The sequence below is a fragment of the Brachyistius frenatus genome, unplaced genomic scaffold, assembly GCF_029030835.1.
Source record: "Brachyistius frenatus isolate BFR_SWC_R1_liver_20210118 unplaced genomic scaffold, ASM2903083v1 Contig_128, whole genome shotgun sequence".
NCBI classification, from domain to species: Eukaryota; Metazoa; Chordata; class Actinopteri; family Embiotocidae; genus Brachyistius; species Brachyistius frenatus.
This window is the reverse complement of record NW_027210727.1, coordinates 736,398-762,645: the sequence shown is the minus strand read 5'-3', so window position 1 is coordinate 762,645 and position 26,248 is coordinate 736,398. Positions and strand designations below refer to the sequence as shown.

Sequence of the window (26,248 nt, the reverse complement as noted above, 5' to 3'; positions counted from 1 at the left end):
CACGTAAGAAGCACAGCGGCACCGCGGGAGAGAGGATGTCCTGCTGAATCAAGGGATTGGCCTGGGAAAGTCGGCCGGCCGTCCCTTCCTTCCTTTTCCTTCCTTTTCCTTCCTTTCTTTCTTCCTTTCCGTCAAAGAGATACAGCAGCAAAGACGCGCGCACAAGGGACAGGCGACACTTTTCTTCCAGCGGACAAGAGGAACCGAGAGCACGTCGACTCCCCGCACACAAAGAGCTACAGCAGTTGTTGTTTTGTTGTTGTTGTTTTTTTGTTTTTATTTTTTTTTATTTATTTATTTTTTTTCGCGGACGAGGTTTTCTCGTCCTGCGCTTGAATTGACAACCCGCCGTGCACGGATGAGATCCCGGGGAACAAGGCCGTGCACTGACCTGGTAATAGTTAGCCAAGGAAGCTAACTAGTTAGCTCTGCACCTGCTAGCCAATCACTTGTCTTGACAGTTTTTTTTTTTTTTTTCTTTTCTTTTTTTTTTTTCTCCCAGCAAAATGCAGCAGCTCTAATTACCTGGGAAAACTTGCTTTATTTGTTGGAAGTTTTGTACACATTTTTGTTTTTGTTTTTGTTTTCTGCGCCCCGGGGCGAGTTGCATTCAAAAGAAATTGTTTCCGTTTTACGAAACGTGCCATTACCGGCGAAAGATAAGCTAGCGGACCGAGCTCGCGTTGTTAACTTAGCGCCCTTCATTCATTTCCAAAGCTGAACTTTCGGGAGCCTTTGTTGCAGGGTCGTCGTCGCCTGCTCGCTCTTTAATGACATTACCAGCACGTCCGTGCAAAAAAAAAAAAAAAAAGGCTTCCCGTCGGTTTGGGTTGAGGAAATCTCTTTAATTTTTTTTTTACCCCGGCCTTAATCTCTTGAATGGAAAACAAAGGAGGGCAAATGAACAGTAAATAATTAACAGACCCATTTTTCTTCGTTGCACTTCTTTTGCATGAAATCCGACGAGCTATTTTTTTGCCTGTTTGATAGTCGGCTGCATTTTTTTTTTTTTTTTTTCCTCCAGCGGCAGTGAAATCTGTCGTCTTGATTTGCGCTGAGTTCAAACAACAAAGTGGTGCCCCAACCGAGGAGGAGGAGGAGAAGAAGAACCAGGAGGAGGAAGGCCCCCGACTTTGTGGAGTTTTCGCACTTATTCCTCATGAACATACAGAGGTCAAATCCAATTAACATTTCACGTTATGGGAGATCGCGGCACAAATCGCACGACTTCGAAGAATTGTCTTGCTTAAGGACCGCCGAGTCGCACCAGAGCTTCAGCCCCAACCTCGGGTCCCCCAGCCCGCCGGAGACCCCGGACTCCTCGCACTGTATCTCCCGCATCGGGGACTACCTTTTGTTGGAGCCGCTGGAGGGAGACCACGTTTTCAGAGCCGCCCACCTGCACAGCGGGGACGAGCTCGTATGTAAGGTGAGTGAGAGATACGGTCAAAAATATTTAAGCTCCCAAAAATGAGTTCATGGTTGTTGTTGTTTTTTCCTGGTGGCTTCGGACGGGGTCAGTGCAATTAACATTTGACCGGAAAAAAAAAACAACAACAAACGTTTTTACAGGTACCTCACCTTTGCTTGCATTGCCACATGAATAAAATAAAAATAAAAAAAAATAAAAAAAGACTTTATTTAAGTACATAGTGTCCCAGATGTACTGGAGGTCCTGCACAGACAAATACTGCCTTGCTGTCTATGGGTTCCCTTTTGCGGCAAGTCCACCACCTCTGCTTTTTAATAATTGCTTGAATTGTAAATAGAGAGCTGGCAGAGCAGCCTAATGGAAAAAGTGAATGGGGGGGGGGGGGGGGGGCTGCGTGGTTTGGATTGCATGATGTAACGTTGACAAAGGAGTGAGTAACCACGCACACACACTCCTCTCTCTGCTATTCTCGCTTACATGGCTTCTCTCTTTCATAGCACTACACAACAAAATTTTATTTTTTCACCCTGGGATTCATATTTTGGTGTGCAAACAAAGTCGTTTTGCAACGTTTGCACCAAATACTCTCAGTATTGTGATCTGTTCAGGGCTGTTGAATTGAGAGGGGGGAAAAAAATGCACAGGGAACTTCACAAATTCAGCCAGCTGCTGTGACAGTGGCTCCGGCATTGACCTCTAACCATAAAATATAAAGCAGTGTTCCCTTAAGGTTAAGGACAACCTGGTGACCGTTCCTCGCCACATTTATAGCCCATATAGACTTTCCTATATTACTGATTGAGGGCAGTGAGGTGTTCCCCGAGGACACATTGCAGCTTTAAGCTGGCTTACGTGGATTGATCAATCGAGGTGATAGTTGCATGCACCCTTGGACTCATAAGGCATGATTTACCCAATAACCTGTACCTTTTGACTTGAGATAATGTGTTGTCATGGCAATAACAAATGAATGGCCTTTGGCACAGCCCATGAGCTAACTGCTGTTTGACCTCATCTGCTTTGTGCCAGTTTCAATAGAGCACCAATCAATCGCGACTTCCAGGAATGATCATTCCTGTCAAGCCAGAACCTTAGGCCCCAACTTAAGACCTGGAGACCTGTGGGGTGTATTTGTATTGACTGCCAGCAGAGGAGTCTTCTCACCTGAGCTGCTTGTGCTGAAAGTCAATTGGGGAGGTTACTATGGAAACAAAAGAGGCACTGCAACCCCGGGCTGCAGTACAATGCCATGCACTAATGTGATGCTCTCAGTTTGCCTCTATTTAACCTCACTCCGTCTGCCAAGAGAATAAACACAAGTTTGTTGTCGCAGGAATGTGGTAGATTGCTCATATTGTGGTTACATTTTGTTTAATCAGAGAGCAATTTGAAGCCCTTTCAGTTGGATTTAATGGAGTCTCCACAACGGGACAGGAGTTTGGCAGATGTTTTCACCCCAAGATCTTCAGCCACCAAAACAACCTAATGAGATAGTTGTACTCGTATATCACTCTAGATAAAAAAGAGTATCTAATTGTCTGGAATGCAGACTTTAAAGTATAAATACACCCCGCCCCCCTTCTGATTACAGGTTTTTGACATCGGCCGATACCAGGAGTCACTGGCGGCGTACTTTGCCCTGGGCCAGCACCAGCATATTAACCAAATCCTGGAGATTTTGCTCGGGGAGACGCGGGCCTACGTGTTCTTCGAGAGGAGCTATGGAGACATGCACTCTTTCGTCCGTACCTGCAAGAAGTTGCGAGAGGACGAAGCTGCCAGGCTCTTCTATCAGATAGCCTCGGCTGTGGCACATTGCCACGACAACGGACTGGTCCTCCGTGACCTCAAACTGAGGAAGTTTGTCTTCAAGAATGAGGACAGGTAAGTTGTGCCAAAACTTTAGTCCCCGTTGAGCCTTGACTATCACTCTGCAGCACTTTGTTTTTGTCTCTTTCATCTGTACACGTTGTATTTGACATTACAACCGTGTCAGTGTTATGTGTCGTATCTCAGCTTACACCGAGGATAGTGTAAACTGAGACAATACGACGGTGACATGCCTCTCCCAGATGTTGTGCATAATGCAGGAAATATAAGCCCTCTGTGTCTCCGCCAGTTATTTTTGTGCACACGAGTCCTCAGTGGATGTGACATCGTGTTTACTGTGCATATAAATGGAATCCTATTTGAGGAAACATGTCACATAGAGGAAATCCTTACACTTAATGAAAACTAGCATTGCCGCTCTGCCAGAGGAGCTACCAGGATTGGGTTTTGCATGTCAGAAGATCAATTAATCTGAGGATCTGCATGAGAGAAACATGTAGAATCCCACTTACACAGTGCACTTGTACTGACACCTGGTGGCTGCGTGTGGAAAGTACACCAATAAAATCCAGGCATCTGTTGCTACAGCAACCTTAGAGCAGGTTTTTATTAACAAAGATATATTTTTAGAGTTTGAGTACATTGTGATTCATAATATTTTCACCCTTTATTCGTTGACCGCATGCAAATTCTACCACTAGTTCCTCAGAGAAGCTCCTTTCCAGATAGTTGTTATCTAACGCCTTGGCGGAGGCCCACGCTGCACCTTGGTGCCCTCCGTCTGCAAGTGTGACGTCATTCTTTGGCACTAACTGTGGAAAAGAGAAGTTGAGCTGCCTCACATATTTAGTGCGGCTCCAGTAACCTCGAATGTCACACCAGACTGCTCCTGGGCCGAGATGCCGGGTACAACCCCCCACCCCCCACCCCACCCAATCCCTCCCTACTCTTAAATGATTGATGTCGAGTGAATTTTAAGAGGGATGGTGCCAGGCAGTATTGGGTCACACAGCCTGTCAAGACTCCTCTTACACCTTTTCAGTCCTCCTGAACTGGAGGACACGGAGAGTGCTGAGACTGGGAGACTGGGAGACTGGGAGAGGAGACAAAGCTGCTTCACAGGCAGAGAAAGCTGCTCTGGCCTGAACACAAGTGTGCGACAAAAGGTCAAAGAGGATGCATTGAGAAGAAAATGAATACGACCACATCAAATGATACCTGAGCTGGTTTCCACAGCGTGACTTCGCTTGTTGACCTGATTTTGTCATGCTGCCTTTGACCAAACAGCAGCCTGTTTAAAGAGCATCAGTCCAAGGCCTCCAGCACAGCTACTCAAACAGCCCCTGTTGATCTCTGCCTACTACACCAAGCCCGCGAGACACTTTGACGAGCATACATCGCATGTGAATCAGCTTAAATAAAGAATATGTCCTCCCTATTAAATTGGGCTAAGTCTTTCCTTATTCTGCCTTCCTAAGCCCTCTTAGCCATAATTGCAGGTTTGCACGTCTTCCAAATGAGCAGTTATCCAGGCGGTAGTGTGCTGTATTTAAAATTCACATGGCTCTTTGTCTCGCAGAGGAACAATGGGCATTTGGCTCAAGGAAACAATAGAATTCTCCTCATTTAAAAATGCTCTGCAGCATATTAATGAAAGCAGATTACTATTACTGATGGTGAAACCAGCAGACAGGCTAATGTGAAGGCTTATGCACGTGTCACAGATAGCAAGAAATTTATTGTTCAATATGTCTGAGCCAGAGTTTCTTGGTTTTCTGTTTCCTGGTGTTGATGCTATCTCACCATTAGTCCGATGGAAAGCCCATTTGTACAAGAATGCATTCTTTCTTTCTTTTCTTCAATCTAAGTGAAACAAAATGTCAGACTTAAACCTTGAGAATTATGCGCTCTACTTCCTTTTGATATCCAAAAGCGATGGATTTAAAACACCTTAAGATGTCCCATCAGAGGAAATTCCCTCACTTGATTGTCTTTTGTGCTTCATTGTAGTTAGTTGGAAGTACAATAGTAACAATTACAAACAATAGCACATTATTAGGTATGTATTCTTTGATTTGTAAAGAGTCCAACGTGTCTTTATTTGCCTTGTGTGTGCAGAAGCCTTGTGAAGCTGGAGAGCCTCGAGGACACGTATATCCTGGATGGTCATGATGATTCCCTGTCAGACAAACACGGCTGCCCGGCCTACGTCAGCCCTGAGATCCTCAATGCCAACGGCAGCTATTCGGGGAAGGCAGCCGACGTCTGGAGTCTGGGTGTCATGCTTTATACCATCCTCGTGGGGCGCTACCCGTTCCACGACATAGAGCCCGGCTCTCTGTTCAGCAAAATCCGCAGGGGCCACTTCAACATCCCCGAGACGCTGACACCCAAGGCCAAGTGCCTGATCCGCTCCATCCTCCGCCGGGAGCCGGCAGAGCGCCTCACCTCTCGGGAGATTCTGGAGCACCCCTGGTTTGTCTCCTCCGGTGCGCTAGGGGGCGCTGCAGCGCACGGTAGAGGAGAAAGAGAGCAGGAGCAGATGGTGCCTGAGGTGAACATGGAAGAGGAGCTGGAGCAATTCTTCAGCTGAGCAAAAAAAAACACCAAGCACAAACGGACGACTCCGCCACGGTCGGCTCGCCACGGTCACAGCAGAGCCAAACAAAAAAACAAAAAAAAACCACCAGTAGTTTAGAAATAATAATAGGTGAATTTGTCACTCATAATAAAAGGTGTTTCCATCATGTTTCCTTTTACCACCACTTCATGGAAAACCTTGAGCCTGGCATGACAAATGGCATCTATACATCATCTGGCGCTGCGCATCCCGATAGGGGACGCCGCCGCCGCCAGACATGCAAGTTGCAAACAATGTAGCAAACGTTCTTTTTTTTTTTTTTTTTTGGATGTGTTTGGTTTAATGTGGTGCTCATAAACAGTAGACACATTCGCCGTTTTTTGACACTATGGAAAGCATGAAGGGACTATATGAACACAGGAAACAATTGAAATTGAACTGACAAACTGTAACACGACACCTTTTTCTTACAGCTTTGTGTTTAGTTTTTTTTTTTTTTTTTTTCTTTTCCTTAGGTGGTATTAATTTAAAACCACAGACCCAGGGTCGGAAATAACAACCACAAGCTCTCTTGCTAGACTAACACAGGGCGAACATCCCTGACCCGGGACCGTCGGGTTAAGAAACGGAGCAGCTTAAGGCTTTTTTTTTTCCCCCCTCATTGTCGTCATCGTAACCAACACGGTCGACCACGCTCTTTTGTTTCGTGCTCAAGTCTCGTTTTATCTTTCATTCTCTCGTTTGACAATTCTGACATCGTCACGAAACTCCTTGATGGCCTTGTTTTCAGTTCTGTTTCCGCCTCCTCAGTCTATTAAGCCCACACGTTTTCATCGGTTCAGTGACTTTACGTTTGTAAACTATCATTTACTTTTCGTTTTGTTTGTTAAGCTATTCCAATTTGTTGTTATTGCTGCTTTAATGTCACTCCCTTAAACCTCAATCTTAAAACCATTTTCTCCTCCCAACATGACATCATGCACTTGAAGTGTTCGGTGAATGGACGATTCCAGCTCTTAAAAAAAAAAAATTTGCTTCCTTTTATTTAAATTCATTCTTCAGTTGTAGGAACGAGAACATAACATTTATTTAAATTGTAACAGCTATATATATATATAGATATAGATATATCCATATATATATATATCTATATATATATATACACACACATATATATATATATATAAATAAATATAAATATATATATTTAAGACTACATTGCAGGGTTTTTCATTATCCAGAGATTCCTTTTTCATGTATGATGTAGGCAATATCTTGACACAGGACAGCCGCTGAGAGGAAAGAATGTCTGTCTGAAGTTTTAGAATACACAATTATCTTCTGTGCCAGTATTCCTGTGCCCCAACAGCCCATGCCACCCAAGTCGCCCTCATTTCTTTTATATATGAGAAAGAAGAAAAAAAAACTTGATACGAGATATTCAGTGATAGTATTGCTATGACATGCTCACTCCAGAACCTCATGTTAGTTTTTCTACTGCCTGCGTAGGTTCTGTGAAACGATCATGCTCGGAATGGGTACCAGTGGACACGTTTTGTCGTATCTCAATGTTACTTGAATTTGTGTTTTTTATCTAGTCATCGGCATGTGCTCCATGAATGCTATAGCCTGCCTAGCAAGGGTGGAGTGGGGGGTAGGAGGGTGCTCGTTTTTTTTTTAAGAAAAGTTTAAAAACGTGAAAATTCTCAATTTGCTACTTTTCTGAGTTGCTTTTCGATTTAAGAAAGGAAAAAAAAAACAACAACCTATTGCTTTCACTGTTTTTTGTAGACTGAGCTACCTTTTATTTAAGTTGGTGCTGATTTGGTGCTAATGTTTAGTCCTTTTTGTTTCACAGAGGGGGGTGGTGCATGGTGGGATATCTGCCTCAGATGTTCTGATTGTATCGTAACAGATTCTGGTGTTTTGTCCAAATTTATTCAGTAAATAAATTGTGAACTGCTATTTGGTTTTGTTGTTCTTTTTCAAAATAGCGGCTGCTGGTCCCAAATGACAGGAAGCATTATATCTTGTCACACTCTTAACAGTTTTAATATCTACTGAATTATGAAATGCAGGAGGGTCGTGTTTCTTTAATGTTTGACAAGAATCTGAGCGATTGTGCAGATATATTAAAGCACAATTCATTTCAGTTTTGTTGATAGTGTAAAACTCATCGCAAATGGTCCCGACACACTTTACAAACACAAAAATGACAATAAAACATCGGAAATATTAAACCAAAAAGTGCAAACAAACACAGAACAACCTCAGTAACATTCAAATCAAAACAAAAAGAAAATGTACAAGAAAAGGGCTTAGTTTAAAGTACTAAATGGCGAAACAGCATGTAGTGGAGAGCATAGCAAGGGGGACGGTTCAGGACATTTTATCCTGCCCTAATTGTAAACTCTGTGAGAAAGGACAGTTTTAAGCTTAGCCTTGGAGGTAGAAAGTGTGTCAGCCCTCCGAACCGGAGCTGGGAGCTGGTTCCACAGGAGAAGAGCCTGTCCTTTCATATAGCCACATATGAAAAATATCCCTCCCAGTACACTCTTGGCCCGTGTGCCCCAACAAAAGCATTTCCCAGTTCTTTATAAGATTTCAATTACTGGCAGAACCTAAATGGATTCTAAATGAGTGAAGACCGCTGCTTCATCTATTCGATCCCACTTACAAGAGCCACTGGGAGAAACTATTTTCTTGGAGCTACTCTCACAACAGACTCCGAACTACAGTCTTTTCTGTAGTGTTGTCGTTCTGCAGTGCAGCTGACCTGTGGCTCCGCTGACCTCATCCCATCTTCAAGTCCCTCCGAGGAAGAAAATCACTTCAGATTCCATTTATTCGCTCAGTGCCTGGACATGTGTGTTTGTGTTGTTACATCTCTGCACGTGTGTGTGTGTGTGTGTGTAGTTGTCTGTAGTTGTGTGTGTGCATATGCCTAGAGCTCTTCCACCTGCCATGTTCATGCAGGGTAATCCTGATTAAGGTTAGATCCGTTCGACAAAGCCGCTGTAATAACCAACATTTTCTGTCTTTTTGAAATAAAGGATAAATTAATTTCCTTTGACACACAATGACAATTTAAAGTAATGGGTTACTTATCAACAACACCCACTGTTGTGACATCCTTTGCATTGCTTAGCTTTGATGGCACATTTTCATACAGGGCGACACAATCCCCCCTCGCTCGTCTTCCCGCTGATTCCCTCCAGCTGACAAAAGATGAAAGGTTCCTGAAGACAATAAATAATTTCACAAATGAGGTACTGTGGCAGGCTTTCTAGGCCAACCACCACCAGGCAGCCGCATGAAAAAGGTTCCCAGCTTTTCTGCAATCAAATGTGAAATTGATGAATCACTGTGTCGCCGTGTATTTAAATGTTTGTCAACAGATTATGAGCAGAGCCTGCCAGAAAATGGCAACTCGCTGTCATGCAAATAAAGGATGCACAGATAGGGGTGCTCTTCTGGGAGTTCAGTGGACAGGTGATTGACTTCATAAACTGGAGCTCGTGAGTGCTAGACTGACCTCTAGTGGTAATTTTAGTGGAGGATGTGTGACAACAGAGGGATGCTGCAGTGTAGAAATATTCCACTTTAAGTCACAATTCAGGGTAGAAAATGAAATATTTATATATAATATAATAACTGGGCAAACTTCAATGTTGTATTACTATATATATATATATATATATTATAGGATTTTACTTAATGACAAATATGGGTATTATTTTCTCATAGGGCATCCATATAAAAGGGTGGTATGCAACAATAATGTCTTTAAAAGGTGCAGACACTAGAACATGACGGAATGATGATTATTGGAAGACCCTTCAAATGACCATGTGACCTCTGACCCTACGGAAAAGGGCTGCAGGGCATCTGGAGCAGAATTCATGTATCAGTATACATCTGTACATCTGTAGACACAATGATTATGAAGATGTATTATTGCTTATGAACATTCATATTTACTTCCCAACTTCTGTTGATGACTTATTAGAACATGCTTTTAACTTGACTTTATTAATGACTCAACAGCCAGATATGTTTTTCACAACCTGGCAACCCAACCGTTGGTTTAAGTTAGACCCTACCTGCCTACGACATGTTCACTTTGTTGAAAACAAATCCCTTCAGGCTTTCTGTTCAAATTTTTTAGTCTCAAGACTTTTTGCAAACTTTCGAGACCACGTGTCACATTTCCATATAAACTTGGACATATTCAAAATGTTTGAGTTGTTTTTTTTTAGACATTTAAAACCACAAGAAGTTATGACAGGTAAAACCTGATGTCAGCCATCAAATGTGAGCCTATTAGTTGCAATGGCAATTTTATAGCATTGTCCATGAGGTCAGTTTTCCTTATGCTAAATCTTTTCATCGTAGCATCAAGTGACACTCAGTTGGGTTTCATTTCACATCAGAAGCTTGTTCAAATAAATCAACATGCAGCCATTGTTCCCTTGTTATAAATACAGCTATGAATTACATTTCCAGCAGGACATTGCTTACTATAAGTAGCACTGTGATAGTGGAATACATGACATTAGAACCATGTGAAGGTCAAATTCTGTTATCTGATCAAACCATCAAAAGATCTGTACAATAAGCTTTGCTCACTGACAGATAGAAAAATAAAATTTCAACACTGATAAAGAAATGTAGGAAATAGCAATACACAAGACACCAATAGGCAGAAGTCCTGTGAAAAGAAGGTTGTCTAGTGGTCTCAGAGGACAAGTAGCGTCTCCAAACCACTTCTCAGGAGGGGGGAAACAAGGACAAACACTTGGGTGAAATATACTCCCTGCATTTCACAGTGGATGATAGAAAATAGGACTTCTGGCAGTAACGGGGTGTGTAAGGAGACAAACAGGAGAATCAAATGATCAAACCCACAGTGAAACATAGAAATATTTAAGTCCGGGGGTGTTTTGCTTCTCCGGAGTCAGACGCCTACATCGAATTGTCTCCACCCTGATCAGGGAGAAGTAGCACTCTGTTCTTCAGAGAAATGCTCCACCCTCTGGTTTGTATCTTTGTGGAGAAGGAAGATAATGAGCCTGAACCCACCTCAAAGCTTTGCAGTAACTAATGGTAAAATCAGAATAACAATGCAAGTACAAAATAGAGGTATCTTCAGCATGGCCTTAGACTTTTGGCCCCCACTGTACACCACATATTTTATATGCAAAATCTTATTCCAAGTGATAAGCAATTATTTCAGCAACAGTTGCACGAAGGCATGAGTAATTCATGACAACTCTTTATGTGTGTGGAGATGTATGTATGTACTTTGATAGTCCAAGGCCGTGATTGCAGGGTGGCATTTTAATTAATTTAAGCAGTATCAATGTGTATACCATGCGAATAGGAATGTGAGTAATTAGAGATCGCCTGAGTGCACGACCTAGCAGTAGCTGCTTCACAGTGAAAACAACACTGCATCGGGAAACCATATTGCTGCTCCTATTTTGATACAATCTGACCGAGTATAATAAATTTGTCGGTATTGTAATTTACAGAAGTCATTACTGGGTGCGGAGATGGAGATTTAAAGGCTCGTGGAGGTTGAGATCAGACCTGCAGACATTTCCTCCCCTGCCTGCCTGTGACAGCTATGATTCATCTCATGTTTACTCTCTTCACTCAGTCCTGTGCATTTTCACAATCTGTCCAGCTGTTTGACATTCACACACCATTTCTAGACTTAGAAAACACACTAAAAACATCTCAGGCTCCGGTTCTGTTTGAGCTAAATAATTGATGTATGTACGCAGCTTACTGTAACGCCAAGATAATGCTTCAGCTATTCAGTTAAAGGAGGAAAAATACCCCCCCCCCCTTTGGCATTTTATTATGTTTATCTAATGTCCTCAGCTTTCAGTCAAAAAGACAAAAGAACACACAATGAAGAGAGCTCCATTAAAAGTAAATGGAAGATTAACTTCATGGACGAACATATTCTTTTTGTCCAAAATTTAACGACCGAATAAGTCATGGTAATGCGGCTGGTTCTAAACCATGTGCAGTGACCCGCTGGCCTGGAAAATCCTGCTGTCACAGTAATCTTCTTTTGCAATCCAATCTCTATGGAGCTTAATATCAGTATGAGATAACAGATTCAGGGATGAAGTACTGTGGGCTATTTTCTCTGATGAATGGGAGATAATAATAACACTATCCCTCCTACTATGGCAGATGGAGACCAAAGAGTCTCAGAGCTGAAATATGGGAAAGAAATCAGAGACTTTTTTGGACGTTGGGCTCGTTTCTCCGTATTCCCAAGGTTCTGCCTTTTAGTTTGTTGGGTTTCCTGTTTTAATTTGAAATCAGTCACAGCTTGTGTCTGTTTTGTTTACTTCCTGCACTTGTATTGTTTTTTTTCCCCCAGAAAATGTTTGTGCTCACTTGCGCCTCATTATCTAATCAGCAGTCTGTACATTTAGTTCTGCCGCTCCTCCTTTCAGCTGCCAGGTTGTCGCATGTGTTTTCTCTACCATGAGTTTGTTGCTTTCCTCATCTATAAATGTTTTTCCGTTTTTATTTGTTTTTCCAACTCCCTGTGTGTTTTGTTTGCCTGAAACTTGTTTAACTACATGAGTAGAGTTTGCTGAAAAACATTGGTGTCCCGTCTGGGTCCTCTTTCGTCCTGAGAACTAATGTGACACATATGCTGTGTTTCCAATGGCGTACTTACTAAGTCTCACTATTTTGATTACATAACTGCATTAACACTGACAAGTAGAGAAACATACAGTGCACTAAAAGTTATCGGTTTATGTACTCAAAAGGGTCCAAAAGTGAAACGGCGGACACGTTCCACACTCATCGGTCGCCATCTCGGCTACGTAGCGTAAATGTAGAGGCCACCGACCTGAAGAGTTTTCTAACCGCGGCAGCAGAGGAAGGTGCACCTGTTGCAGAATGCCACACGAAAGTCTTTATTTTTCATGAAGTATCACCATATGTATATCAGTATATTAATAGTGCATTTTAAACAGAGGGCACAAAAACACGTTCATTTCTGGGTAAAATAATTAAAGGCGGCAGATATGTTGGCAGGTGATGCATTCAGATGCTACGGTCATTTCAGGCGAGTGCAGAACGGCATAGTGGGTTTGAGACAACAACAGCCTGTCGAAATTCAATTACTACATAAGTAAGAGCACTACCATGTAAAAGTACTATATGTGAGTGTACCAAGGGAAGTTCGCCATCTGGAACACATCGTTGCCGATCTAAAAGATGTGTTAAACAAGGAGACTGTCCTTTACACACTCTCCTAATGTTCCCTTGGATATAACTTCAGTGTTTGCTCTTCCATTCATGTGATATTGCACAACAGGTGATGTCCTTGCTTATGACGAGATGTTTATTCAGCCTTGAGGCTACATGAGTGTCTTAATGTTGAACAAATTATTTTTGACAGCAAATTTAAGGGGAGTTGTCCCCAAGTCCCCTAATGTCTCTTCTTATGTCTGTGTTTCCTAGGCTTCACCCAGTCCCAGCCAGTACAGGAATTAACACAGCAGTGTCATTAGGATGACCTAGAAACAAGGTAAGGAGGAATACAGCTCTGTCATGTTTCTGTGTTTCTGTAATGGCTTTCCTTTTCTTTCAGAGCACAGCACCAGAGATTGAGGTTTTACTGTACAGCACTTACTCCTCAGTTACTCCTCAGCTCCTCAGCAGGAAGATAAGTATTCTGCAATTCAATTAACTCAGCCTGAGATCAGTTTCGATTTTATGTAACTCAGGGGAACAACATTGCTGTCTCAGAGCGCTGAAAGTTTTTCTGTGTTCCACCAAGCTGCTCCAATTACGGTTAATGGCATGGTTGTGTAACGATCCTGCTACAACAAGGCCCTCTTTTCAAATGCCGCTGCGATTGTGTCTGCAGCTTTGGCAGAATACAGGGCATCCCCCAGTGGAGCCAATCGGCTATAAAGGTGCTTCAGTGAGCCGGTCCCTAGGCTCAGCGCAGTGCACATGGGTACCCTTGGGTGTTCTGGCAGCAGAGTTTTGTGGCAGAGCACCAAGGAAAACACACAGACAACAGATGGCCTCTGTTGTCTTCCACCCAGCCATGTGGCTTCTGCTGGCTCCAGGTTACGAAACCCACTGAGCGACGGAAACACAGAAGCCTGCGACTCAGTCAGGTGGAAATGTGAGTTACACGTGAACAAGCAACCCATAGCTGTCTTTTTTTTTTTTTTACCTGTGATTGGGCGAGTTTATAGCAATTCACGCTCTCGAGCAGTAATTATTTATAAGGGCCGGTGTCACATTTTCATAAACATTTACATAATTAAAATACATCCATATTCCAAATCATACAGTTAATTACTTTGTGACCGGCAAACAAAAAGAGAGAGTTATGTTCTGTATAAAAGTTTGAAAAAAAAAGCTTAAAAATGATTGGTTTCACACTAGATGGTGCTCAAATTTGAGTTTCATATGATCTATACTTACTGGTAAAAGAGAGGGTTAATTTTAAAGTACACCTACAGACCAACATGCATACAGTATGTGCTATACTGAATGTACTGCATATTCTTTCTTTTGTTAGAAGTTTTGAATTATCATTATGCATTTACTTAGTTCAGGATTTGCCTTAGGTTTCTGAAGGGCTGAGGTGCTCAGTGGTCAGTGTGTAGTGTTGGGTGGTTAATAACTATGCATTTTCACAAATGTTTGAATTATTTTCATTAAAATATGTATTACAATACAAACTCAATGTGTGCCATAGTAAAATATTAATCAGAAAACATTTGGTAAAACATTACTTACAGTGAATGAATTTCAACTGCAATTTCCTCCCATGGTCAGCACTCAAAATAGTTTTGTTTGATTGACTTGGCTACTGCGATAAAACACTTGGGTGTGGTGGCTAAGTGTTATAATGGTAGGGAAAACCCTGCATATTTAATTTCAAGTCCTGTCAGAGGTGTGAAATGTGTAAGCAATGCATAATAACACCTAAGAAAGCTGATTCCCAGCTAAAAAGTGTCCATCCAGTTATTTGTATAATCTATTACTCCTAAAGGCCCTGAAAAAATCCACTTTCCTTCGATATTATCAATATTTTTAAGAGATTTTGATTCAAATGTTGCAAAAAAATTTGATTGGTGCATGGAAGTACATCATATTGGACTCTTTTAAACCTGTTTAAACCAATGAAAAAAACGTGGGCACATTATTTTGTCTATATGTACAACCTCATCCCTGATAGTAAAAAACTGATCCAGAAAAAAAAGGTTTTGATGGCTTTTTACTCTCTAAATTGTAAAGCAAAGACTGATCACCGTCCTTAAAGAGTTTGTTTAGTAGAAACCATGATGGTCTTTCTGATAATTAAATGCGAATGAGCCATTTAGTATCGGTGAACTCCCAAGGAAGCACAAAATCCTCCTGTGCTTTTAAATATGGCTCCGCCCAGTGAACAGCAGAGCATCAAACACTGGGGAGCCCGGGAGTCAGCAGTGTGTCAGGCCCCACATGCTCTTCCACCAAATAGTGAAGCATCATTCCAATTAAGTGTTCGGAATATTTTCATACAAGTTGCTTTTATTTGACTCTTCTCCCTAAAATGTTTTTTTTTAATTTTTTTTATCGAGCGTTGCTCCAATTATCTGGTCAGTAAACAGCATAATCAGAGCCTCAAGATGACAGAGCAAATTGGAGAGTGGTCTTGCGTGCTGTCTTTGCTTTTCAGACTCTTTCGTCAATACCCAATTATCCTCCCTGTTGCTTTTCTCACTGATAGCGCACGACTTAAAATAGCTTTTTGGGGGCATTGCTTTGTAATTGCAACAATCCAGAGTGACTTGAGACATTGATCAACCATTAATGGTTTTAAACAGTGGATACACAAGGTAGAACTGAAAAAGAGGAGAGATCACGTACACATTTTCTTGAAGGGTCACTATTTTCTTTTGGCTCATTTGTCATTTTTCCCCAAAATGGTAACAAAGCGTCAGTGGACTCTTTCATTGATCCTGACGTCTGTGGCCAGCATGGACAGCTACATTGACTACAAGTGTCAGATGAAGCATTGGCTTTTCTTTGTGCCTGCACAATAAACCTTATGCAGTAATTATTGGAAATGCTTCCTCTGGGGGTGTCGGGCATGTATGAATTGGTTTTGCAGGGCTTCATGTCCATGATAATACACTGTGTTGGTCTTGTGTAGATCATTAGAGGCAAAGATGTATGTAACCCTATTGCAGACAGACATAGAGTATGTAGTATATGTTTTGCAATTAAAAACCCATCAATGGCTAGCTTGGTGTCAATATCAATAGCCGAGCAGTAAACAGCTTTTGGATACAGGGTAGATATGTTACTGTATGCTTTACAACATTTCACTATTCCTTATAAATATGGTTTTCACACAGTGACAAATGAGGAAGACCAGAAATAACATGCTATTTCTGTCTCTGCAACCTTTAGTGGAGCAACTCTGCGCTGCTAAATATCAACTGAGAATCACAGAGCAGTTTCAGTCCTGGTGGGCTGACTTGTTGCCCCCAAAAGCTTTAAATCATCTGGCTCAATGAATCAGAGTCTTGACTGAGCCAAATTGCCTGACTGTGCCTTGTGGGAGAGATAATTGGGTGAAACAGGTTGTTTTTGTGCCCTTACTGAGGTACAGGACAAGCAGCAGAGAGGAGAAAACAACATGGACTTCTCATTTAAGATAAAACTTCTGATGCGTGCAGTGTCGAGTTTTTGTTCAGGTTGATTTTAGGTTTTTCAATGAGGCAGTCAAAACACTGTAACACAGTACTCAGTGTAGCGATCCTACAGATGGCTCAGGGCTATTTTTGCACATGAATCATGATGAGTCCAAACCCATGTTGAGTTAAAAGGCCAAATGTATGATGTCATAAACTATGCATAGTCTGGTTATATAGTTTGGCAAAATCAAAAGAAATCACCCAGTCACCACCTCCCAACCCTTAACATACTTTCTTGAACCTGCAAGAACAGATTTTTGGCCACGTTGTGTTAGCAAACAGGCTATCACATCCAGCATATACATCATTAAGAAATATAATAGCTGTACAGTCCTGTTTCTGTCCTGTCCTGTCACCAGACAAATGCAAATTTCATTTTCACTCTCCTTTTTAGGAGATTTCTGAGTGAAATGTCTATCTCTTTAGCCGCTGACTGCTCCAAACTGGTGGACAGCTAGTTTTACTGTCTTGTCACAAACTTGTTTGTCAGTTTTTAGTGCTTGACAGCCAGCCTGAAGTGGTTTTTTAGAGCTTTTGTGCTGAAAACAGCCATAAATGACACCAAGAGAGCTGTGAGAGTGAGTTTACCAGTAAAAGTTGTTAAACCACTCCGCAGGGGTGAGGAGATCCATGCAGCCTGGTGATAATTGTCTGTGGGTTCACCACCATGAGCAATTATCATTCTTACACATGAAATAATGTGATCTATTATTATTTTAAGCTGCTTTATATTTATTAGAATAATGGCTGCTGTTCTGCTTTTCCCATTTGGCCAGTATACATGCCATTCAATTATGGAAATGTCATGCACCAACGTTGATATAAACAGATAAAAAAAAAAAAAAGATAGTGCACGGAGAAGCTACAGAAAAATATCAGTTAATAATGTATGACTGTAATGGCCAGTAGATAAATCGGCATTGCTATCTGAATACCAAGCTGCACACAATGTCTCTTCGATACCAAATATACAGTGTCGTCTGTTCAGTTTCATAATAATTGGCATGAAAAGGGCTCAGCAGTTAAATCAAGCCAAGTAAGAAAAACAACAACACAAAGTTTCGTCCCTTGACCCCACTGACCTTTCTACTGCATTTTTCAAATTCACACTCTGCGATGAACAGTTGTACGCACACAAGAAAAAAAAAAAAAAATCACCTACACACAAGCACACACTAACAATCGGACACAATGAACGCCGGACAACTCTGCAGAGTTGTGATGTAATTAGACTTGTAAATTGGAACAGAGCCTTTCGCCACCTGCAGCAGTGAGAGTGTGAGTTTGTGGTCATCTCTACAGAAATTTTCCCGTTAATTGTTTTGGTTTCCAGACGCCCATGGTGGAGGAGGAATGTGACAATGCAATTATTAGTTGCTCTCAAATTACACCTGAAACTGCAGAAGCTACCGGCATTAGGGGGACATCGTGAACAATTTGCTTGGTTTATTGTCATTTGGTTGGCAGTTTAATTCACATTCCATCCATATAAAAAAAAGCCACTTGAACATCTATGCAAGAATTGCAGCCATTCAGCCACGTACTAACTACTTGTATTCACTGACAAGCACCAAGATAAGGAATACCCTAACAGACAGGAGAAATGTTTTACATCAAAAAATGTGTCTTAAACAAAGACAAGGCAAGAAACACTTTGATCGTTTCAGAGGGTGAGCGGCATAAATGTCATTATGATTTAACGCAGGCCAAATACCTCCACCCTGAGGCCCTCCTTTAACAACATTTGCATTTCTGAAAACTTGGCATTGCTGCTCCAATTTCTTCAGGAGAGAATCGTCCTGAATATAAATTTTGGCTGATTTGATGTTGTGTATCCCCATTTTGAAGATGCCCTGAATGTGCCCTGCTGAGGATGCTAACATTCGTTGGTATTTTCCAATGCTGATCAGAGAGTCGCAGCAGCTAATTAATCATTTAGCTGGTTCTTTGGTGGTCAGTCCGTGATCTGAGGAAGAATTTGCTCAGAGACTGAACTTTTGCCATTTCATTTCCAGCCTGATATGGATTTCATAATGGGTAAACACAGACTCACTGTCTGCTTCATTTCCCTCTAATAGGATAAATGTGTTGACTCTCCCCTCTTCTGTAATTCTACTTAAAACAACGCTGCCAACATGTGTCTCTCACACAAGTGTGGAGTCTGTTTTATACTCTGTCATAGCTGCTGACAGGGAACATAATAAATTAGTCTAAAAGTGACTAAGAATTCATCTCCAACATGCACAGAAAAGATAATTATCATTTCTTAAAACTTCTTATTAAAACAAATATGAATTTCCAGTGTTTAAAAACACAATTTACTGTCGTCCATCTGGGTCACACAAATAGCATCAGGCTTATAATTAATTTAGAACTGTTATCCAGTGAAAAGCTGCAAGTGCATTTTTTTGAGTAAATCATTATTTTTTTTTAATTGTTTCATACACCCACATCCTATTTAGTCATTAGGTAGAGCTATAATTGAAGTCAGAGTCAATAAACAAAATCCTTTATACAATAACACATATTAAGAGATATGAACTAGTTTCTTCCATTGAGTTTCATTACATTTGACAGAGTTTTAAGGTCACACTCACTTCTGCAAGGGAGCATACATCACTGAAGACTTTATCCACTTTTACCTGTCTAATCTGTTTATTGACAATTAGGCTTATAAGCAGGGTGTGCGAATTTTCCCAGAGGCCACCGTCAAAAAAATATCTGTTGATTAAAAACATTCCTAGAGACCTGACTTGGGTTTACTTATTGAACTCTATTTGAGAAGCGTTTATCTATTTCACACCCAGTCAGGCATTTATTCACAAACGCTGAAAATGCAAAGGTTGCACAAAAATGTTTCACTTGTTTTATTGTTGCCTGCATATACAGACAGTAACATTATGTGGATCTGACACACTGGGGACAGTAGGAACTACTAGGATCATCAGATGTTGCTCACTGTGACAAGGATATATGCACTGACCATAAAAGAACAATGCTGAAGCTGCAGTCCTGGCACAGATGGTAAAAGAAGTGCCAATTATGTCAAAGTGTAAAGTACAACTAGTCTGATATATAGCCCAAAGTAAATAAAAGATGGAGGTTGATCGATAGTCTGTGGAAGTGAATGAAAGCATCAGTCAAGTAGCATACTCCTCAGTTTTATCACATAAGCCTTGCAGTAGGAGAACTCCTTTGAAAGCTCTGTTGAACCAGACACACCTCAAATTCTGAAAAGATGCCTCCTGCATTCATTTCTTGTAGAATAGATCACTGTAATGCACTTCGTGTGACTGTCAAAGTAGGTTTTACATCAACTCCAGGTCATTCAGGATGCTGCAGTCAAAGTATTGACCAGGAGGTTTGAGGGCCACCACTCCTGTTTTGTCTTCCCTCCACCGCCTCCTGGTAAAGCAACATATCGATTTTAAAATACCTCTTATTGTTTTGAAATCTAGGAATAGCTAAGCGCCTGCCTGCATTGTTGACATGCTCACTGAGCACACACCCGAAAAGTCCCGATCATCAAGTAGAGGTCTCCTCACTACACCTAGAATATATTATGAGACAGCTCATAGTGCCTTCAGTCATTGTGGTCCCACTCACTTCAACTATCCACGTGTGAACTAAGGTCTGCTATAAAAGGGTCTTCTTATAAAAGTAGACAAAGACAAATCTTTTCTTGACAAGCTTTTAGTGAGGAAGTATGTGTTAAACAGGTGCAAATTATTTTTCCACTTTTATTATAATTATAATAAAACTTGATTTTATTTCCTTTTTTTATTTCAATCCCTGTTTATCTTGTATGCTGTTGTCATATTTGAACTTTGCCTCGATACTGTAAACATACATTATTTTTCTTCTTGCAAACTCCTGCATTGAAGATATATCTTCCCAGTCCTTCCTAGTCACTTATTTCTTTTTCAATCTCCATTTCTTTTTTCCTGAATCATACAGAGGATACATCTGTGTACGGTAAGATGAAATGATTATTTAACTCATAGATGTGATTTGTTATTTTAGCCCACTGCCCCCTGAGCCCAATTACTGTTGTTTACAAATGCCAGATTTTGTCACATATTGGGAAGAGTAAAGCATGAGTCACGCTGTGCCTTGCAGAATCTCCAGCACTCTGGGCTAATGCAAAATAACCTGTGAAACAATAACAAATTTCAACACCCCCATACAAAAACACAAAAGATATATTTTCATCCAAATATGCCATTTTATTTTATATGTACTGTATTAATCCCTGAGGGGAAACTTTTTTGCTACAGCAGCATCTCGGGGGGGAGCTGCTGCAACAGGCTTACACTAGCGCGGCGCCATCTAACCTGAGGTGCATGTTTTTTGGGTGTTGGGAGGAAGCTGGAGAGAACCCACGCAAGCACAGGGAGAACATGCAAACTCCGCACAGAAATGCCCGGGACCGGATTCGAACCCTGAACCTTTTTTGCTGTGAGGCGACAATGCTAACCACTGTGCCACTGTGCCGCCCCTCTTTTCTAAAAAGGTTCATCGTAAATAAAATATCACAATTACTGGCAACCTTTTCACAGGTTCTTGTAAATTTGTTTCTTTACAGTTTTTTCCTCTTAAATTCAACACAGCTAATATGCTTGTTACTGTTTAAAGACTTTTGTCATTTCAATATTCAAATCATTTTTGTCAATCCTGATATGTACCAATAACAGACCCCTCAAATGACAAAACACTCTTAGATCATCTTTTTCCTGTCACTACAGATACAGACACTCTACAATTTTTGTTAATTATCAGAAAACAATGGCCCATTGTTGTTCTCTGCGTCCTACAGATCTTGTACTGCATATTTATCAAGGCTGCCATTAACTGTGGAGTTGCACTGCTCATCCTCCTCACCCTCATCTGCCCCTCTTCCTGATTTCTGAGTCATGCCACCGTATGTAAGCCTATCACCATTAAATGGTCCCAAAGAGCTTGCTCCATCAGCGAACATTTTACACTTATTTCCCTTTGGGAGAGTCATTCCATAAAACAAAGATCTCAGATAAGAAGTTTTATTTTCACAACTTTAAGAGTCCTTTTTTAATTCAAACTAGTACCTGCAGGCTCAGATTTGGCTCACTGGGCTCTCTCTGACAAATTAGTACACACCATTGCACACCATCTTGCATGCTGCCATGGCTGAAAGGCACAGCTGAAAGGAAGTCTGAAATTACTGCAAAATAGAATTTGACCCTTGATAAGGCCCACTATCTGTTCTGCCAAGTGTGACATTTTGATGCAAGGCTGGATGTCTTAGGAGGGGGAGAGCACTCAAGTATTTTACCCAAGAATTTTGGAGTGCATACACTCAGGATGTATGTGAGTGAACACGGTACTTATATTCTGCTACAGCTCAGCAAAGTGCTTTACTTTTTTATGCACAGCCTTGCCATTTTACACACAACATACATTATGTCAAACTATATTCTCTCTTTGGAGCACATTCACTATTTATATACACATGGTTGGTAATGCAGAAGTATAGTATAATTACTTGTACTTTTACTTTATTACATTGCAGAGGTAAAATTGTACTTTCTACTCTTCTAAATCAATATTAGATACTCATTTGCAAATTAAAAGCTCTGCACGCCCACAGAGGTGTTTTCAATTAGTCTGACTGATTAGACCTGTAGCAAGGTCTAAATTGGAAGGAGCTATGCTGGGAGTAATATGATGTCATCAAGCTTAATGGCCTACTAAGAGTGATGCTTGTGTAAGTTGTTTTGCCCCAACAGGGTTAAAATATGATGCATTATTATTGATTAAACTACCAAACACTATAATAGCAACAGTGAGAGTTTGCTCTACCATGGCCATGAAAATCAATAATGGTAAAATAACACTGACAGGATCCACCCTGCATAATCAGTGCTTTTATATTTGTGCTTATTCAATTCTTTAACTTAAATAATATAACCATGCAGGCAACAACCAAGTATTTTTTTGCTACAAAACATCAATACTTTCCCAGAGCTAGATATCCCGAGCTTTGCTTTCCCCTGCAAAATTTGATTAAGGATGACAACCAAACACATGGTAATGCAAGGAACTGCATGGAAGACATTTTTTGTGACATTTTCTGCAAAGGTGTGTTGTGCACAGCCACAACACACAGTGCACATGATCACATATCCATATGTTTTCCAACAGGTTTTCCATAAATAGCCTGTAACAGAGTTTTTTTCTCCATGTTTAAAAAAACTATACTTGCCATAGAGGGAAAATTTGATAAAAGTGCAGCATCAGAATGAGGACAAACTAAATGGGATTCATAGTTTGTTTTTCCTGCTGTGACTTGTTAAAAATATCTTCTGTGAAAGAAAGCTGTCCTCTTAACTCTGTGGCCGTCAGTTCCTCACTTCATATTATTCTTTCTGCCCACCTTTGCTTGACCACATCACATTGCTCACTGTGTTCATGGGAAAGTCGGAAAGCAAAAAGGGACATTGATTTTAGGCAATTTGGATCAAGCCAAAAGGAAGTGCTGCTGATTCTCATTCCAGCCATCTAATCAGGGCCTGATTTACAACCAGGATGCTCTAAGAGAATGTAATTACCAGCATTAAACCACCAGGTAGGATGGAAAAAAGCACAGCTTTGGGTGCTGCAGGAGCAAGACTGGAAAGGTGCACTTTTATTTTGAAGGATTTTGATCTGAGGAAAGCCTTTTGTAAATGATGTCATGTCTTCATAACCTGAAATAGTTGTTATTGAATGTGATGTCAAATAATGAATTGTTTTTCCAGGGACTGTCACCAACTATGGGCCTGAATGGACCCTTTGGAACTCCCTCCATGTGTCCTGATGATCCCAGGACCCTCTACCGATGCCGGAGTGCCAATACAGCTCTGCGGGTGCACGCAACTGCATACAGTGACGGGTAGGGGGCGCTGTAGGGCTTGTGTGAGCAAAACAAAGTGAAAGGGGAGGAGCAGCATCGGGAGTAAAGTGGCCACACGGTGTGCCAGTCCGTCCAAGCAGCCGCTTACATCTCAGATCCGCCGCCGCCGCACAGCGAGCACAGAGAGAGGCGTCTGCCAAGTCTTGTCCACTCCACTTGGTGACGCGCAGCCCCGAGCACAGACGGGCCACTTACCGAGCAGCACACAGCCGCTACCACTGCACAGTGTTGTTGCCTTTGCCGTGAAATGCAACAGCAGTCTTTGCGGGATAAAGACAGCATTCATACATAATCAGCGCGCCGTAGAGAAACAAGGACAAACGCCGGGGGACAGGAGCAGCGAGCAGCCGGGGAGGTAAGCTCTCAGCCCGTGTAGGTGCACGCAGTCGCCTCGCCGACTCCACACAGGCTTCATTTTGACATGCTTTGTGTTAGGCAGGACTTTACTCGGGCACACGGGCACTTGTCCTATCATGAATGAATGAGAAGGATCATCAGTTTCACCGCCAGCCCTTAGCTGAGGACCATAGCCTACCAAATGGTGTGTACGGCGCTCACGTTGTGCGCAAGCGCTCCTGCAAGAAGGAAAACTTCACCTCTCTGAGACACACGCACACACACACAAAACGGCTCTGAGATATAGTGAAGTAGGGGTTAATAGAAACGTCAGCCATTCAATATTTAAAGTTGGAGACTGTCTCTTCTCAATTTTATATATATATATATATATATAAAAAATAACCAATAATCTCTTCATTTGACTAAAAATCAGTTTAATATAGCATGAAAAATAGTCTTAATTTTTTTTGCCTTCAAGCCTTAATTAATGCGCAAACAATTGGACAAAATAGAGCAATTGGCAAATAAAAGTTACCTGTCTTTACCTTGCACCGCACCTTTTAAATTGATGGCTTCATTCCCAAAATAATCCCATTTATAGCCCATCATAGGTGCACAGATCCCATTTGACAGATTTCTCACGTGTCCCAGTGTATTTCCAAAAATCCCATCATCCCATTTAACAGATGTACAGAACTTGTAGCCTGCACCAGGCAAGACTCATCCTCCTGGCAGCAAAGCTTTGTTCGTCACAAGTCCCATGTATTGTTCTGGTGAAGTGCTGTACCCTTGGCTGTGAATTAGAGCACCGAGTGTGAGGGACACTGTGCTGTTTCCTTGCAGAAAGTTACAGATGAAAATTGAGTCCATCTCTTTAAGTGCTCATACTTGTCCATGGCACTGTTACCATTTCCCTGGCTAGTGGGACGGCATTGATGAAAGAATGAAGCCGCTACTAGTCACAGTGTTATCATATTTGATCTATAGTCCATATTTAGTTTGACATGATTTCTCACAGCCAGAGACACACTTGTCAATCCTCGCTGGCCTCAGCACTGATGCCTGTTTATGAGCCCCACCTTGACAGTGAGCTGCTGTATGTATAAATAGATGCACAGCCACCTGACAGGACTGTATGTGTTCCCAAATGGATGCAGGCCAGTGTTGTTACTGTATTAATGGGTTGAGCATGTGGGCCAGGAGCAGGACACATTTCCTCACTGATGACATTTGAAAACCTAGCAGGCTATCGCGAATCAAGGCGGGGATTAAGGGCTTTAGTCCTAGTCCTCTCTGAGCAGACAGGGAGCTCGCGCACTCGATGAGGTAAGACAATGAATTTGCCTCGGAGCTGTGGGGGCCATTTAGCGAGGGGTCTTCTCGCCTCGGCGTGCCGCCGCGTCATGAGCGAGAGCTGTCACTGCATATTTCGAGCCACTAGTCACTGCAGGTGGATGATCACACAGCAACATCAGCAGCAATGTAGAGAGGTGTTAGCGCACACTACAGAGGTCTTAACGGTGTTATTGTCAGGCAAGCCTCACCTCTCTGGAAGTATTGTGCTTTCTTCAGTTTGTGACAAGCTTTTTTGCAATAAACTCAATCAGGGATAATCCTTCTTTATCAAATGTGATTTGCGTTTGCTGGGGGAACCGCTTGGGCCTGAGGAATTCATTTATAAATTACCCAGAGGCATTTATCCTATTAGTAAAGGCCAAGCGAAAAATGACTCCTGTTGTTATGGTCAGCAAATAACAATACTGTAGCTAGGGGCCATTTATTTATTATTTCTTTTCATTCCATCCCATTTCCTAAAGAGGGAAAGTGAATTTTCAGGGTAAGGGGTGTGTGATGTCACCGCATGTATGCTGTGATGTAAATGCTGAAGAAGATAGCACCGATGAAGTGCTGTGCTTCCACTGGTTTTGCCTCTATCAACTGTATTTTAATGGAAACCAGGAAATGGAGGCTGTGCCAGGCTCGCCAACAAACATGACCACAGAGCCAAGCTCTGCTTTTTTTTTAATAGCAGTCAGATAAACATAATACTGCTTCAGCTGTTGTAAGGCAGCAGCTTGGATGAGATAGAGCCATTTCCGATGTCTTCACTTTTTTTTTTTTTAAAGATTGTACATGTACTGCTTGTGTTTATCTGCACTCGCTCATCAAAGCAAAATATTAAAGTGCGATTGGAGCTGGCAATTAAACTGATTCTGTTGGAGCAGTGTTTATTAGAAGGCCAATCTGGACCAGCCCGCCCCCAATCACAATGAAAATGAAGAGCAATTGTGCATGTTTTTGTGGCCTTTGATAGACAATGAATTTGATTTTCTCCAAGGTTAAAAAGAGTGTCTTTATTTTTTGTAATCACATTTAAACAGGGG

At 41.6% G+C, this 26,248-nt stretch overlaps 2 protein-coding genes across 2 annotated transcripts in view; both read left to right on the top strand.

Moving 5' to 3' along the window:
* Positions 1-559: 559 nt before the first annotated feature.
* trib2 (tribbles pseudokinase 2) lies at positions 560-7,808 on the top strand. Its single transcript, XM_069714198.1, has 3 exons — positions 560-1,429; positions 3,024-3,316; positions 5,381-7,808. Exons 1-3 carry the CDS (start codon positions 1,160-1,162, stop codon positions 5,853-5,855), a joined length of 1,038 nt encoding a protein of 345 aa, XP_069570299.1. The 5' UTR covers positions 560-1,159; the 3' UTR covers positions 5,856-7,808.
* A 15,808-nt stretch (positions 7,809-23,616) lies between these two features.
* Positions 23,617-26,248, top strand: part of LOC138630082 (kelch-like protein 29) — a 207,447-nt gene continuing 204,815 nt past the window's right edge. Inside the window, exon 1 of the mRNA XM_069714193.1 lies at positions 23,617-23,880. The gene's annotated coding sequence lies outside the window, so the exon portion shown is untranslated. The remainder of the gene's footprint in view (positions 23,881-26,248) is intronic.